Source organism: Chanodichthys erythropterus, chromosome 11 (assembly GCF_024489055.1).
Source record: "Chanodichthys erythropterus isolate Z2021 chromosome 11, ASM2448905v1, whole genome shotgun sequence".
Taxonomy (NCBI): domain Eukaryota; kingdom Metazoa; phylum Chordata; class Actinopteri; order Cypriniformes; family Xenocyprididae; genus Chanodichthys; species Chanodichthys erythropterus.
The window spans coordinates 41,551,968-41,570,610 of NC_090231.1; the positions used below are offsets into that span (position 1 = coordinate 41,551,968).

The 18,643-nt window shown below is 34.1% G+C and overlaps 1 protein-coding gene and 1 pseudogene across 3 annotated transcripts; both read left to right on the top strand.

Annotated features, from left to right (window-relative positions):
- Nucleotides 1-741: 741 nt before the first annotated feature.
- Nucleotides 742-4,966, top strand: LOC137030616 (uncharacterized). 3 transcript variants are annotated; one of them, XR_010896437.1, is made up of 3 exons: nt 742-2,111; nt 3,658-4,021; nt 4,087-4,966. XR_010896437.1 is itself a non-coding variant. In XM_067401029.1 (3 exons), exons 2-3 carry the CDS (start codon nt 3,658-3,660, stop codon nt 4,818-4,820), a joined length of 1,116 nt encoding a protein of 371 aa, XP_067257130.1. In that variant the 5' UTR covers nt 742-2,111; the 3' UTR covers nt 4,821-4,966. The 3 variants fall into 3 exon arrangements, 2 of the variants coding, with proteins under 2 accessions (XP_067257130.1, XP_067257131.1); XM_067401029.1 differs by having other exon boundaries at nt 3,658-4,741; nt 4,789-4,966; XM_067401030.1 differs by having other exon boundaries at nt 3,658-4,741; nt 4,807-4,966.
- Nucleotides 4,967-6,471: 1,505 nt separating this feature from the next.
- Nucleotides 6,472-12,146, top strand: LOC137030759 (uncharacterized; annotated as a pseudogene).
- Nucleotides 12,147-18,643: the final 6,497 nt, after the last annotated feature.

Below are 18,643 nucleotides of genomic sequence, written 5' to 3' on the forward strand. Positions count from 1 at the left end.
CGCGATCCGCGGGGGGGCGTTCCCGAGGCCCGAGACGGATGTGGCCGCTCAAGGGCCCGGAGGGGACCTTACCATCCGAGTTTGAGCTCGCGGGGACTTTCGGTTCCTGAGTTAGAAGCAAAAATGTACCGGGATGTGACGTCATTGGCGGCCGCCATTTTAAAACGCGCCCGCTGGTTTTTGGCTAATATCTCGGCGAAAATTCAATGAAAATGCCTGAAATTCATAATGTGGACAGACGTCATCTAGACGGTTCGAATGAGCTCAGTGCTGGCTGGATTGGTTTTATTTTGGATGGATTTATTTATTTTGTTTATAACACTATTTTCACATTTCTCTGCAATTATAATGCGTTTTAATTATTATTCCATGCACTAGAGGGCGCATGTATTATTGTTAGAGATAGCGTATTCCGGGTTTGCCCGGAAGTGAAGCCATTTTGTCTACTAGCTGGGCAAGGTAAGATGTATGGTGTTCTTTCTGTCTCTAATCCTAATCATCTGTGCATTATTGTTAGTCATCCGTGATATTTTGAAGTTATTCTAAGTAGTTTTTTGTGTGTTTGCATATTGTGTGGCTGTATTTCTTACATAAATGTTGAAAGGCAACGTTTTATTTCAGTTCTAGATTCTTAATTGACTGGGACAGTAATTTGATTATAAGACGAAATAAATCTCTTCTTTTTTTTTTTTACAGTGATTGCTATTATTAGTTTAATAGTTAGTGGTTCATGTAGTTTATTCTTAGTATTGACATGTTTGGAAAGTAAGGGTGTAATTGTTAATTGCTCTAGCTTCATCTGTTTTTCTTCTTGGTTGAATTTATCATTAGCTTCAGTTTTAAAGGGTAGTTCATAAAAAAATACCAGTTTTGTGTTATATTTACTCATATTTTGTTGACGATGTAAATTCTGTCTATAGATACATTAGTATATTGTATAACGCATGCAGTGCGTCAACAACGTGTAGCACATGCAGTGCATGGGCAAGACACGTGATAAATGTTATTCATATGGTGCATTCAAGTCCTCCTGGGAAGTTTGTATTTATGAGGTGGAAAGTCGTGTGTACAACGGTAGGTGTCTTTCAAGTCACTTTCGTCGGAGTATGATGGCGGTGGGCCTTGTCTAAATTAATTACACAAAATAACAACATTTCTGCTTCTAGAAAATGTAGAGCAAAGAATATGCATTAGTTGTATGTTGCTTTTTTATGTTTTTTAATTAATTTATGAAGCCATTGTAAAATTTATTGTTACATATTACATTTTTATATTGTGATGCTATCGTATTTTTTGCTGGGAATCAGCTTACTTCGTTGTAAATAGAAAAGCCTGACAATGTCACTGCTAAATACCTGTAAGTATTGTGGTATTTCACTATGTTTCTGATTGACATGCCCCCAACTCGTACAGATCGGAGATTAAAGAAAATTACGAGATTCCCACTGGTATTTACGACATTGTGGTGGCGTTCATGTTGGTTCTGCTCGTAAATACGATCTTTCCGACATGACTTGAACGCACCATTAGTCTTTTTAACTAAAGCTAATTTTTTAACCATTTGTTGTGTAAATGTTTTATTCTTTATTGTTATGAAATTTTTCCATGTACCATGAATATGAAATCGAAATTACATACTTTAATAATCATAATTAAATCGTAATTGTAATAATCGTACTTTATCAGTCTCATGTTTCACTTGTTGTTAAACGTTTTTCTGTGTTTGTTGTGTACATAACTGAAAGCATAATAAGTTTGTGATTGGAAGAGAGAGGGCAGATAACTAATACGTGACATGATTGACAGTCAAGTCAAGTAAGCAATCATGGAAACATACTTGATACAGCATTTTAAATCAGTGATGCTCATTAGATCACATAATTTCGTGGATAAACAATAGAATCAGATTATATGTAAAACAAAAAAAATGAAAGTATACCTAATGATATCAGTATCTCTCTTAATAAACAATTTTGACTAAAAGCCATAATTGGCCGTGTTTAGTGATGCTTGCATTAAAATGTAGTGTGAAGTCTTTAAATGTATTTCTTTATATGTTATTAATTTTTTCTCAATTTTGTTGCAGAAGATTTGCAGAAACGTGATTTGAGGTAAGATGATAGTTCTTTTGATATTGCAATAATATGTCCAACAGTGAAGTATTTTGGGTAAAGTAGTGAATGTTTCACAATTTTTTTAATAGATAGCGTGTTGATAAGATTTGTGTAATATACTGTGTATTCTGTAAATAGTTATTATATGTGCTTTCTGAAGATATGTCTAATAAATTTTTATTTTATTTTATTATATTCTTTTTATTTATAGGTAAGAAAAACTCAAATGTTTATCATTTTTTGTAGGACTAGAGTGAATGTAGTTATAAAGGTCATGAAAATCTACATTGAGACATTTATAGTGCAAAAGATATTGATTTCAGTACAAGAAGTTACGTTAAAGTAAAATTAATCCCTCACACAACAATTATTTTATTGTATTTTAAATGAGGAAAGCATTTCAATTAAGATGGACTTTATTAATTGCAAATAGTCTGGCTGTGCTTAATGGGTATATATTTTTTTCCCTTTAAGCACACCCCTGTACTCATTAAGCTCACATCATGTTTTATTAAAAATTCTTGTTTATTTTAAACAGCCTTTTTAAAGAATAATTGAAAAATGTTTTATTTTAAGGCACAAAGTTAATCACACAGACACACAAAAACAGAACTATAAAATCAAGCAACGAGGCATTCAATTTGATCACTTATATATAATATACATGATTTTCCACTTTCTACTTTCCAGTTTAAATAATTTTGCTAAAGTTTGTTGTTTAGCACATTTTGAAATAATGAAAACAATCATGAGTAGTTGGTGGTGGTGTTGGAATTTGAATAATGATTTATCCTTTATGATCATAAGTTAGTTTTGTTTCAACACTTTTGAATTGCTGTGTGTGAATATACATAGATGCACACAGATTTGTATGTGTGCTTATGATATAATGCAATAGAAAATTTGCACATTTACTGCATTTTGAAACTGTTTGGGAAAATAATCTCTAAACTGAACATTTAATAATTATTTGACACCATTTGTAAGTTAAAAATGGGGTAAAGGTCTTTCAAATGCAAAGAAGCTAAATTATTGTTCATTGGTACAAAGAAATAAATAAAATATGTAACTTTACGATTTCACCACTAGATGTCAGTATAGCTCTAATTAAAACAGGGTTGTTTTGTAGGGATTTAAAGAATTGTGTATTCGTTATCAATGGCTTTTTAGTGCAATCTGTTTATTGAAAAGCATAATGACTATGCAGGTTAATTTTATGTTTGTTATATATGTGAGTAATTATGTTCTGTTTGGTTATTATGGTTAGCTAATATGTTAATAGTTGTGAGTTTAGTTACCATTCAGTTTTATCAGTTAAACATTTAAAAATGAAAAAGTTAATGCTTGTATTTATTTAATTTTTTCATATATAAACATTTTAAGTGCAAAAGACCAAAGTAAGGAGAGTAGCATGCAATATTATTGTTACTAAACATTATTGTAATGTGAACTAAATTTAAAAAAATCTTTAATGTATTTTTTGTTAATTATTATGCAGTAATATGTCATTTAATTTATCTTCCTATATTTTGTGTATGTGCAGATGCCTCGGACGAAGCAGTCTCAGCGTTCTCAGGCAGCCAAGAGGAGAATCGCGGACAGGCTGGCTGCTAATCCTGAAGAGATTTTGCAGCCTCCTAAACAAAGAAAAGAAATACAAGAGCCTGATCCTAATTTTGCCAATTGTTCCGAATTTGCCAATTGTTCCGAATTTGCCAATTGTTCCGAATTTGCCAATTTTACCGATTCTTACCCAAAGTCTGATTCAGACGCTAATTCAAAGTCTATGCCAAAGTTTCCAAAAGATGCTGAGATGACTATGCATGCTGTTTCTTATTTGTCTCCACAGACTTCCTATATCAGAGGCTCTTTTCATCAAGGACATCCCCGCTTCAATCCCAATGGTGGTAAGCAATGTGCTGCAAACAGTTTAATTGCCATTGTCATGTCTAAGATGAAAAATGTGTTGCAGTGGACCATCAGTGACCTGAATGATGTTCTGATTCACGGAAATGACCTGTACAGTGCCATGAGAGATGCAGGGAAAATCAACGATCACTTAGATGGCTACATGGAAGTTGCTGAGCTGCCTGACACACACACGCTGAATAATTGTACTTTTTCAATAAAGTATGGACAATTACACACAGGGTTGTTTGGCATTTCTAATTATGATGAAGGTCTGCAAGGCTTCGCCATGTCATTTGATGAAGCAGTAAAACAAGCATTCCAGAGGTTTGATGCATGTTTGGTAAATATGAACCACACCATATGTGCAGCTGTTAGACAAGGTTCATGGTATGCAGTGATTGATCCACATTCCCGACACTGTGATGGAACAATGGCAGCTTACGGTAAGAGTGTAGTGACTTTCTATGGCAGCATAGAATCTTTACTCATTCATTTCAAGAGACTTGGTGCATCCTTGAATGCAAAAAATCATCCTTTTGAGGTAACGGGGGTTGAGGTGAATAAGTGTGTACAAAAGTCAAAATGTTTCTCTCCCTATGTCTCTACTACTGAACATAATGAGATGAAAATGAATGCTGGTACTGATGTATGTCCCCAGAGATCTTGCATAAGAGGCTCTTTCCATCAAGGACATCCCCGTTTCAATCCCAATGGTGGTAAGCAATGTGCTGCAAACAGTTTAATTGCCATTGTCATGTCTAAGATGAAAAATGTGTTGCAGTGGACCGTCAGTGACCTGAATGATGTCCTCATTCACGGAGATGACCTGTACAGTGCCATGAGAGATGCAGGGAAAATCAACGATTGCACAGATGGCTACATTCAAGTTGCTGAGCTGCCTGACACACACATGTTGAATAATTGCACTTTTTCAATAAAGTATGGACAATTGCTCACAGGGTTGTTTGGCATTTCTCATTATGATGAAGGTCTACAAGGGTTTGCCATGTCATTTGATGAAGCAGTAAAACAAGCATTCCAGAGGTTTGATGCATGTTTGGTAAATATGAACCACACCATATGTGCAGTTGTCAGACAAGGTTCATGGTATGCAGTGATTGATCCACATTCACGACGCTCTGATGGAACATATGCACAGTATGGTAAGAGTATAGTGACTTTCTATGGCAGCATAGAATCTTTGCTCATTCACTTCAGGAGACTTGGTGCATCATTGATTGCAAAAAATCGTCCTTTTGAGGTAACTGGGGTCGAGGCAAATATGATTAATGATAACACTCTCCGCAATCGTTTGGTGTGCCATCCAGTGGTGGAAGAAAATACTGAAGCAGAACCAGTGAGTAGAGGTATGAAATCAGAAATGGAAAGTTGCAGTAATACTCTGACTGATTTTATCAACACAGATGCAATACCTGTGCATGAAACATGTACACAAATTGACAAAGATATTCAAAATAATCAGGTGATATGTAATCCTGTGATGGAAAATACTAAAATAGAAAAAATGACTGAGGGTATAAAATCAGAAATGGAAAGTTGCAGTTACTCTTTGACTGATTTCTCTAGTGCAGATGAAATATATTTTGTTCAAAGTTATGCACAAAGGAAAACGGAAATGCCCAGTGCATGCCCAAGAAATGAAAATACAGCAGATGTTGAATTCATTTCACAAACTGACACTGTTTGTTTTCAGTTTAGTCCATTAACAGTACAGCAACAAAAAAATATTTGCTTGAAGCTAAACATTGTACATGTTTCAATTGAACAAAATTATCCAAATGAAAGTGTTGAAATGGCTGAACCTTGTAAAACCAAAGATATTGTGGGTGATGGTAACTGCTTTTTCATGATCAATAGCTTATGCTGTAAGTGGAAGTGAAAAAGAACACAGAAAAGTGAGACGTGCTGTTGTATCTCATATTCTCCAAAATGAAGAAAGGTACATTCAGTATCTCAGACAAGGACACAGTTCTGTTGGGAACTATATTGCCACTTTGAGAATGAAATATGTTGGAACTTGGGCATCAGAGCTAGAAATACAAGCAGCCAGTGATTTAATTGGTGTAGACATATTTACTTTTACTCAAGAGAAATGGCTTAAGTATTCAGCCTTAAATGCCACATCAAACAGACAGAGCTGCCAATACAAGGGGATTTACTTGAAACATGCTAATAGTTGTCATTATGAAGTTGTTCTATGTGTGAAAAAAAGGATGGTAGCTGTGCTTCAATTTGTAAATCACCAGTTGAAGTTTCCATGTTTCCTGCATCATTAAATCCCAAGTCAGACCCACTTAAGCTTTATAGACAGAAAGTCCAATACAATAGTAATTATGACTTAAATGAGGGGAAAAAAATGAAAGCAATGAAAAGATATCATGAGGATGAAATGTACAAACATAGGAAAATTAAATCTGGTATTAAAATGTATAATGAAAATGAACACTATCAAGAAAAATTAAAAATATTAAGCAAAAATAAATATGAATCGCGCTGTCAATCTTTGAAAAGGTATTCTATTGACAAATACGCAGAGAATACCGCACACAGGGAATCTTTGAAGCAGCATTCTATTGACAAATACGCAGAGAATACCGCACACAGGGAATCTTTGAAACAGTATTCTATTGACAAATACGCAGAGAATACCGCACACAAGGAACGTTTGAAACAGTACAGTATTAGAAAATATAGTGAAGATGAAATGCACAAGACTAAGGTGATTCATTATAACAAAGAGAAATATAAAAATGATATTAATTTTGCTAGTAGCATTAAAATTAGAAATGCTGTAACTCATCATGAGGCAGAGATCAAAAGGAAAGAGATTGATTGTGTGATTGAACAATTTAAAGAAAAAATATCAACAGGTCCTGAATATGTATGTTCAGTTTGTCATCGCTGCTGCTTTAAAATGCAGGTGAAATACTGTAATAAAAATAAATATATTCAAAAATCTATCCAGGCTGGCTGCATTGCAGAAAAATGTATAACATTGAATGATTTTCATAAATGTAATAAAGACTGCAGTGAAGAATGTGTGTATAAAAATAGTCCAGCGGAATATTTGTGGATTTGTCACACATGTGATAGAAAAATTTCTGAAGGTAAAATGCCTGCTGAAAGTGTTGCAAACAATCTCACTCTGGATCCTATTCCTCCTGAATTGAGCTGTTTAAACTCTCTTGAGCAACATCTAATAGCGAAGCATATCCCATTCATGAAAATGATGGCATTACCACGAGGTGGACAGAATGGTGTTCATGGACCAGTGACATGTGTTCCATCTAATGTTACAGATGTGGTGAATGTTTTACCAAGATCAGAAGATGAGGATTTGATGATTCGTGTAAAGCTTAAGAGAAAACTGACATATAAAGGACACTATGAATATAAGTTTGTGCACGTTGATAAGGTAAAAACTGCTTTAAAATATCTACAACAATATAACAAGTGCTATACAGATGTAGAGTTTAATGAAAGTTGGATTAATCCTCTGAGTAAAACAGAAGAACAAATAAATGATAAAAGTGATAACAATGAACGAGACTTGGGCATATGTGTTAATAAAGAGTATGATATTGAAAATGAAGACAATGACATCACTGATGAGACACTTCATGATCGACAGCAACATGGTTTGTTTATGGATTCGTGTTTGCAACCAGTTGACATTGCACAAGAGGTGTTAGATCAACATTTTGATGGAATTATATCACTTGCACCAGCAGAGGGCAACAATCCAGTGAGAATGTTAATGGATGAAACTAATGAAGCAAAATGCTTTCCAGTTCTCTTCCCAAATGCAACAGGAACATTTCATGATTCACGACCTGAAAAATTAACACTGTCTAGATATTTAAATAATAGAATCCTAAATGCAGATGGACGTTTTGCTCAAAACCTGGACTACATCTTTTATGGACAATATTTGTCTGAGCTTAATCAAGTGATCTCAAATGTATCTATTGCTTTAAGGAAAGGCTATGACACAAGCAACAAAACAAAAATTACTTCAGAAATGCTAACAAACAAAGAATCCCTGCAAAAGATTTTAAATTTTGATCAGGGTTATAAATTTTGAAACCTGTGAGAGGGACTCCTGTTTTTTGGCAAAGTGTTCAAAAAGATTTATTTGCAATGGTTAGACAATTAGGTATTCCAACATGGTTTTGCTCATTTTCATCAGCGGATTTGCGATGGACAGAGCTAATGCAATGTATTGTAAAACAAGAGGGCTGTCAAACACCTATTGATAAATTGGATTGGTCTGATAGATGTGGGATGTTGAAACGTAATCCTGTAACTGCTGCCAGAATGTTTGATTATCGATTTCACTACTTTCTGAAAGATGTTATTATGTCTCCAGCCCAACCAATTGGAAAAATAATAGATTATTTCTATCGAATAGAATTCCAACAACGTGGTTCACCTCATACACATTGTCTGTTTTGGGTTGAAAATGCACCTCAAGTGGACAGAGATGATGATAATGAAGTTGTAGCATTTGTTGATCGCTATGTCACTTGTGAAATGCCACCTGAACAGCAAAAAGAAATGCATGAAATAGTGAGCAGTGTGCAACAACACAGTAAAAGACATGCAAAAACATGTAAAAAGAAAGGAACTGTGTGTAGATTCAACTTTCCACGTCCACCAAGCAAAAATACTTTTATTACAAGAAGCAGCAAGAGTGATAAAGATGAAAAAGAAACTGATGATGAAAAAAATGAAAGACAATACAAAAAGACAAACTGTAAACAAATATCAAAAGAGTTAGCTGAAGCTGTAATGAAAAAAGTCAGAGAATGTTTATTGAATAGCGATGTTGCATTTGATTCAGTTGACTCTATGTTTGCATCTATTGGTATAAATCAAGAGACATTTGAAATGGCATACAATAGAATTACGAAAAAAACAAATGTTGTTTTGAAGAGAAAGCCAAGTGATGTATGGGTTAATCAATATAATCCTGATCTTCTGAGATGTTGGAATGCAAACATGGATATACAATTTGTTGTTGATGCTTACTCTTGTATAGTATATATAATTTCCTATATTTCCAAAGCTGAGAGAGAAATGGGTTTGCTGCTGGCTAATGCTCAAAAAGAAGCACACAGTCAAGGTAATATGGATGCAAAACAAGCTTTAAGAAAACTTGGCAGTGTGTTTTTACATAATCGAGAGGTCTCAGCTCAAGAAAGTGTTTATCGGCTGACTAACATGAAACTAAAAGAGGGGTCAAGGAAAGTAGTGTTCATTCCAACTGGAATTAATACAATAAGAATGAGTTTACCCTTAAACACTATACATAAAAAAGCTGAATGTGGAGATGACAACAGTGATGGCATATGGATGAAAAGCATCACAGAGAGATACAGAGCCCGTCCAAATACCAAAGAATTTACTGGAATGTGTTTAGCAACCTTTGCCTCAGAGTACAGAGTTTTGAGTAAATCTGAATACTTGTGTGCAGATAGAGTAAAACTGGAAAATGACATGGGCTTTGTGAGAAAACGAACTTGTTCAAACTGTGCCATTGTACGATATGCCCGTTTTTCACCCACTAAAAATCCAGAAAATTATTATCAAAGTATTTTGGAATTATTTTTGCCTCATTTTGTGCGAGATCAATTGAAGCCACCACATTTCCCTTCCCATCAGGAGTTTTATGAGACTGGATTTGTAACAATTTATAATGATGAGCTTGAGTCAGTGAAAATTATAGTTGACACAAACATGGCAAAATTTGAAAAAGAAGCAGACACAATACAAAGAGCTCAAGATGATTTAGAACAGCACGGACCAATGGAAGATGCTTGGGCCCAAATCTGTCCAGAAGCAGAACTTGAACGTTTGGAATGTCTAGAGAGTAAGAAACAACAAATAGAAACAGAGGAAGGTGATGATATTATACCTGATCTATTACCAAATGTAGGTCCTTCAAAACTAGAATCCAATCCATCTGCTATGACAAAGCAAGATGTTTTGGCTTTGCTACGGTCTTTGAATGAAAAGCAGTCACAAATCTTTTACAAAGTGCGGCAATGGTGTTTAGCAAAAGTACAAGGTGAAAACCCAGATCCATTTCATGTCTTTATATCTGGTCCAGGAGGTGTTGGAAAGTCAGTGCTGATAAAAGCAATCTATTATGAAACCTCTCGCATACTTTCAAGGTTAACAGAGAACCCAGATGAGACACACGTGCTATTAACAGCACCAACTGGTGTTGCAGCTTACAACTTAAAAAATGCAGCTACAGTACATTCCACTCTGTCCATTGGAATAAATGCTACACTGCCATATCAACCACTTGGAGATGAAAAAATTAATTCCTTGAGAGCCAAATTTGGAAAACTGCAAATATTAATAATTGATGAAATTTCAATGGTTGATCATAAACTTCTGTCATATATTCATGGAAGATTGAGACAAATCAAACAAACAGGTGATTACTCTGCATTTGGAAATGTCTCTGTGATAGCAGTTGGAGATTTTTATCAGCTGTCTCCTGTTAAAGGAAAACCACTTTACACTGAACCAGTCAACGGTGTTAATCTTTGGGAAACTAACTTTCATTTTGTTGAACTTACAGAGATTATGCGTCAGAAGGACAAAAAGTTTGCAGAATTATTAAACCGTTTAAGGCTACGTAAAAAAGATGAAGTAATGCTTGAAGAAGATGTTAATATGCTTAAGAAATGTGAAACAGGTGATGGTGATGATAGTACAGATATCCATATTTATGCAACTAATAGTGAAGTTGATGATCACAATATATCAAAGTTACACAAAGTATGCACTGACACGGTTACTATAAATGCTCAAGATTTTGAAAGAAATGCTAAGAATGGCCGAATGGAAAAAAAGGATGGGTTTCATTCCAGAGTGCAGAACAGTAGTTTGGAAAAATCCCTTGAATTAGCCATTGATGCTCGAGTAATGCTGCTGAAAAATATTAATGTCTCAGATGGTCTTGTGAATGGAATCTTTGGGACAATTAAAGAATTTTGTTATGATGATGATGAAATGTTTCCATCAAAAATATATATCGAATTTGATGATGAACATGTTGGTAAAGAAGCTAGAGGTAAAAAAACATGTTTAAAACCTGGACTGGAGAAAAGTACACCAATTGAACCTGAAGAAGAAAAAGTAACAAGCACTGGTGGTGTCAGAAGGCAATATCCTTTGAGACTGGCCTGGGCGTGCACAGTTCACAAAGTACAAGGTCTGACAGTGAACAAAGCTGTTGTTTCAATGAAAAAGATGTTTGCTCCAGGACAAGCATATGTAGCATTAAGTAGAGTGACCTGTCTTGATGGACTCATAATAGAAGATTTCAAAGAAAATGTTATTTTTGCAAAAGACAACATTGAGCAAGCTCTACAGAGTATGCCTCCATTCATTGTTCCAAGGGAAATTACAGAAAGTGTAAAATTTCAAATTATGTTACACAATGTTCAAGGAGTCAATCCACATATTTTAGATATTCGCCAAGATAAGAGATATTTTCAAGCAGATATGATTTGTGTAACAGAGACATGGTTAAAACCAAACTATTTTGAGAATGAAATCAGTCTTACTGGATACTATTGTTATGATAAACCACGAAATGTTGCTTACGACACAAGTCAGGATGTTTTTGCTAAACTAAAAGAAGAAAATCATGGTGGTGTTGGTATCTATTATAGACAGAATGTAAAAGCTACTTTAGTTGATTTACCATGTATTAACATTGAATGTCTAACGTGCAATATACAACATTTAAACACAACCTTGGCAGTTGTGTATAGACCACCATCATATATCTTACCATTGTTTAGAGAGAGGTTGATTACCTTAATTAATCAAATAAACTGCTTACCAGGTGGAAAAATAATTTTAGGGGATTTCAATGAAAACCTTTTTAGTAATTCAACAATTCATGATGTTATGCAGCATTTTGGTTTTACACAAATTGTTGAAAAACCAACAACTGAAAATGGGACATTAATTGACCATGTATATATAAAAGATATTGACTTGGATAAACTTACGATTGACATAATGCCCACATACTTCAGCTATCATGACTGCATTGTGATGAAGTGGCTATAATGCATTGTCCACCGTAAGGGGGGGATACAGAGGTGGATGTTAATCAGTGGACAGCCTCTGTGGGAATTTATGCTGCCTTCATGTGCTATCGGAATTATTGTAAATAAAAGTTTCTTATTTCATAATTTAATATGATTTTACATAAATATCTTTAATAACAAAATATTAATCAATGACATTTCTAAAAAAAAAGAAGGCAAGAATCAACCTGCCTTCTATTGAAATTCCTATATTCCTATAGAGAATTAAATAAATTACGAAGACAAACTAAAAATTATGACTTAAGAAGTCAAAAGTAGGACATTTCCGATAGCACGTGAAGGCAGCAGTAGCCATTGGGATTGTTTAATTTTTTACTACTTTAAGTTGGTGTTAAGGTCATGTTCATATTTATGTTTATCTAAAATAAATAGCAGTACTCATTTTTTAGTTATTTAAACTTGTAATGAGTTAATATATTTAAAATATATTTATTGGATTCAAAAATAATGCCATTTATTCAGAGGCCTTAACACCATACACTTTTTTTAAAACAATTACTCATTTTAATTGTTGTAGTTTTTTTATTATTATTATTATTCATTCATTTATTCATTCATTCATTCATTCATTTGTCTTTGTTTGTTTCCAATATTTTATTGATCAAAATGTCTATGTAATATGCTTTTGTAATGACTTTGTATGCAGAAATTAATTTTACAGTTGGCATTGATCAAATTTATATTCAACTACTTAAAGAGGTGAAACTTCATTTTAAAACAGTAAGACATTGTATATAAAAGAGAAAGGAAAGACAAAGAGGAACTTTAAGAAATCTTGGACTATCTTAGCTACTTCATTTTCATCATATTACAACAGTTGGAGTATTCATAAACAGGTGAGACCATTTTTATCTTTTAAATTGGTCATAAGTTTTATAATATTAACATACAATTCTAAAATTACCACTATACAATATTTTTGCATTAGAAGAATATTTTGTTTGAATATAAAATATTGTGGTTAAAGTAACCATTTACAGTGTAATCCATTTGTATGTGTTGTAAAATTTAAAAAAAAATTCTAATCAGAATCTAATTCTCCTTAGGTACATCAAATGTAACATCAAATGTTGCTTTGATGACCACATCATCTCCATTATTAGGACAACATTCAACTCCAAGACCTCCTGGCATTTCCATTACATTTCCGTTTTCTACGTAAATCAGGAACAAACAGTTTGACTGCAGAGAACATTCTCCAGACCATTACAGCCCCATCACCATTATGGATTATTGATTCAAGGCAAGTTATTGACTCATGATCTCGGTATCATATGTGTGTGGCTGAATTCAGCTGCAAATCAAATAAGAGTGCAGTGTACCTTTTTCCACTGTTGACTGACCTTTTTTTTTTTTTTTGACTTTGAGCTAATTGCAGATTTAGCTTTCTGTTCTTGGCTCTCAGAAGAAGGAAACAATTTGATCATGTCATTTTACATTGCCATTTATGTAAAACGTAAAAAAAAGGATTTTTTTTGTCTGCAGTAGCCTATTATCATTCACTGGATTGTTTGTGCATTTAATTATTTGTTTACATACTAAGTAAGACTATTGATCTTCTAGGATTTTCCTGCAGAACTGTAACAGAAATACTCAATTCAAACAACAATCATGACTCCATCTGTCTCGCTGAGGACAATATCTGCCTCACTTTGAACCAGAAACTGAGTCAGCCTTTTTGGATCCTTGGTACAGATAATGAGAGCCTGGAGTGTTTGACAACATCTAATGTCATATTTCGCTGAGGATATTTTGTTGGCCTGCATGGACTGAAACTCAAACTGCTATCACTGAGAATTATCCTATGAGCTCAGTTACCATCAAGTTTTGTTATATTATGAGCTAAATTCTAAGCCAATCAATCCAATTCCAAGTAATGTCCATCACTGCTGATTCCACCCAACTTTAAGTATCTGTTGTTGGAGCTTGTCTCTGTTGGCTCAAAGTCTCCTTTATCAACATGTTCACCTGGATTTACACTGTTCACAACTCCACCCATGTCGGTCAAGCTCCTTGTTCTATTGTGCATCTAACCTCCATCTGTTTAGTTGTGGGCCTCCATCACATCCTACCTTCTTACTTCTTATCCACTGTATTATTTGTTTCTGCTACATCCTAAGTCTCATCAGTCTTTGCCTGCTCCTCTCCAACGTTTTGAACCACTTTTTGTTGCTTCTGTTGAGCATTTTGCAGCACAACCACATACTTTTTAGTAGTGGGGCTTGGAGAGTAATGTCATGAAAATATTCTGATAGTTCAGTTTCAATCTGATTTAATTTTGAACATGTATTAACACAAAAATTTTACTACTTTCACATATATAACCCATTGAAATTGATGGAATGAATGAATGAATCATTTTAAATTTGTTGGATATTTTTAAAATGTTTTATGCTTTTTAAAATTTTCAGTAATTTAAAAAAAAAATGTACTTTTTACATTTCTAAACTCTGTAAATGTTTTTGACACTTAACATTTGTTACTTCAAAGATATGTTTTATATATTATGTGCTTTTTGTTTTTGACATCTACACACTTTAATATCCAAACCATTGAAACTGAATGAATGAATGAATGAATTAATTAATTAATTAGGCTAATTAATATTTCCTTACTATTTTATATTTCTTATTTTCACATGCATTTTTTTTTTTTATATTTTATTGTCTTTATACTCATATACATTTTTTTGTTTGTTAATTGTATGTACTTGTTTTTTATATATAATTTTATATTGTGTAATATTTTTTAAATCTAATATGTGATTTTCCTTTTGCACATCTTATCACCTTTATAAATTATAAGGTTCTGTCTGCATTCTAGTTACTTTTTTAAGTAAGCTTCAAAGTTTTTTTATTGTATTTGTAAATGTATAATTTCCAGCTGACCATATATTAACACAGTTTGCTACTTTAATACACCAACAATTGAAATGAATACGTGTTAATTTACATTTATTGGATTTTTTAATGTATCTTTTTTTTTTTTTTTAAATTCCCCATGTAATAGTCAATATTTGATTTGTATTGAGTTGGTTTTGGTTTAATTCACAATATTTATTACTGCAATATACAAAAAAGTAAAATAATAATAATAATAATAATAATAATAAAATAAAATAAAATAAAATAAAATAAAAACAAAAGGTAATGAGAGAATTTGATGTTATTTAGACTATTATACATTATATGAAATTATTTACAAATAGTTTAACTTTACTGTTTTTACTATTTGTCTTAACAAATGTTTCATTTGAACTCAGTATACAATATTTTTTTTTCTGAACCATATATATGCAAATAGAAACAATATAATGAAATTCCTAATAAATGCATTAATTATTTATTTCCTATAATATTTTAAAAATTGAACCTACTTTGTATGAGTATATGCAAAATTTCACCAACCAAAAAACTTCTTTCCATTAATTATATATTTGTATTTTTAGTAATAACTCAACCATATTGTGGCGGGCTTCAATGAGAACATTGGGGCAGACAGATTTACAGTTGTTTTAAGGGAATTTTAAACAACAGTTGCAGTATGTACAATATTTATATAAACAGTCCCAATGTCATGTGTGTTCTGTTGTCTGTCATGTTCTAGTTGCCATGTTGTTTGATTATGTTAATCCTTGCTTAGCTGTTCCCATTTAGTTCCCTCATCCACTCCTGTGTATATATTCTCCCTGTTTAGTTCAGTCTCTGTCTGTTATTGTTTGTGTGTTAGCACTCTGTTGCATATTTGCCTGAATTAAAACCTGTTTTTTGTTATTCAGCCTTCATCTGTATTCTTCCTGTAACACCCAAACACTAATAAATTATATGATCATACACAGGTATAACTAGATTTTTTGATAACTTTATTAAACATCATTTATAAACTTTCAAAGTACAAATACATTTTTTTCATACATTCATAGACAATTGAAAACCATAATTACATTTCCTATTGGTTAATTCCTTTTTAGAACTGTGCACACACTCAAAAAACAATGAATCAAACAGGTCCACCAATCGGCCTCTATAACTGATAAATGATACATAAAAAATACTTACTGCAAGCTAAAATTAATTAAATTTAATAATTAGCAAAATTATTTTGAAATGACCCTTTTATATCCACTAATGCAAAAGTTCAACTTTTTTTGATCATTATTAAACAACAGAGTCCAGAGAATTGTACTGCATTGGTTTTATTCAGATTGAGCAAAAAACCTGATTAGTATGCAAAAGTAGGTTTTTAAAATATTCTTGAATGAACGATTTGATTGACAAAATAAATGATGGGTAACAAAATGTTTACTCCAAGTCTCCTTAAAGTTTCACATAATGTGGCACAATTGTCATTAATCAACCGAAATTAAGTGATGCATTTTGACAAAATGTGATTGTAATCATTAATAGTGATTTTTATCAAGTCTAAATATGGATTATAGAACAATATGACAACTTTAACCAGCAGGTGGCAGCAAAGGACCAGTCATTAGCCTACTTTCATGGTCTGGTTTTGGTTTTGTACATTTTCCATGACTGCATTAAACATGTTTACACACACATTGTTGTAGATATTTGAAATACATGATAGGTAAGAAAATCTTAGTGCAAGTCTTGTCTTTCTGACAACAGAATAATGAATGAATGATAAATGGGAATTTGGTTTTTCGCTTATATCTCGGGAACAGGACATCGAAAAATTCTGAAACTCAGAGAGTAGATAGTGCTCAACAGGCCCTGTGGAACGAGACCATCGCGGGGACAGTGAGTGTTGGGGGTCGGGAGTTACGCCTGGTCTAATGCGTATCTTTTTGTGCTTATATCTCAAGAACGCTCAGGCCAAATTGCACCAAACTCGAATCGAATCTAGTCGGGGAAAGGGCCTTTCCAACGAACCCTTCCCCAAGGTCCTAGGAGGTAGGGCTCGGGAGTTACGGCCGTTTAAATTCGGGGGTCCCGCGAACTAGCGATCCGCGGGGGGGCGTCCCCGAGGCCCGCGACGGATGTGGCCGCTCAAGGGCCCGGAGAGGACCTTGCCATCCGAGTTTGAGCTCGCGGGGACTTTCGGTTCCTGAGTTAGAAGCAAAAATGTACCGGGATGTGACGTCATTGGCGGCCGCCATTTTAAAACGCGCCCGCTGGTTTTTGGCTAATATCTCGGCGACAATTCAATGAAAATGCCTGAAATTCATAATGTGGACAGACTTCATCTAGACGGTTCGAATGAGCCCGGTGCTGGCTGGATTGGTTGAGATTTCGTTTATAAACATAGGAATATTGTCATTTTTCATCATTATAACTGTTATAACTTCTATACCTGTTGCCCAATCTTCACAAAATTTGTCATGCTTATTTAGAACAATATTTGGCATATGCTCACTTATTTTCGTGAAGTTCCGAGTTTTCGTTTAGGATTTATAGGCTTTTGAGTACATTTTGCCACACCCATTTTCTAAATGACCCAGTTATAGCAACCCAAAGGACAAAGTTCAACTTTTTTTGATAATTATTGATCTAGAGAGTCCATAGAATTGTCCTACACTGGTTTCATTCCAATCGGGTGAAAAACCTAGGACTAGTTCGCAAAAGTAGGTTTTTCACATATTTGCGAATAATTAATGAACGATTTGATTGACAGAATTGGTTCTTGAGGCAAAGTTGTTCAGCATGAGGAGATCTATCAAATGATATGCATTTTATGAAACACCATGTGATTACCGAGGCGTAAAACTCGTTAGCGCCAACTTGTGGCCGATTTCTTTCAAAATTCTTACAGACCTCTAGGACCATGAGTTGAACATGCCCATTGAGTTTCGTTCCGATCGGCCTCCGTTAACCTGGTCTAATAGGTGCTCAAACTTCATTGGCCGATGGCGGCCATGTTTTTTGAGATACGCCAATGTCCTCATAGACCATCATGCCCCCTTGGACCAAGACACTGCATGCCAAATTTCAAGTCGATTGGACTAACGGTTGCTTAGTTACAGACGTGTTTATGTTTTTTTCAAGTTATAGCGCCACCTAATGCCCAATCGACGAGATTTTTTTATCGTGACCAAAGAATGAGCCCATACACATGTGTACTGAGATTGGTGCAAATATCTCATTTCGTTCTCGAGTTATAGCCATTTTAGTAAAAGTGGCTCCGCCCTTAACGTACGTTTTGGCGCCCCTTCGTGACCGTGAATCAAAATTTCAACTTTTTTTGATAATTATTGATATTCACACTCCAGAGAACATTTCTGCACTGGTTTGGTTCCGATCGGGCAAAAAACCTAGGACTAGTTCGAAAAGTAGGTTTTGGACAAAATTCAAAATGGCGGGAAAACGGGACCTCGGAGAGCAAATCTGATCTTCTACGCTTGTCACCGCCTTGACGCAAGGATTCCAAATATGTAATTTTTTTAATCTACGACAAACGGTTTAGGAGTTATGAGCCATTTTGCGCATTTGATCGCTG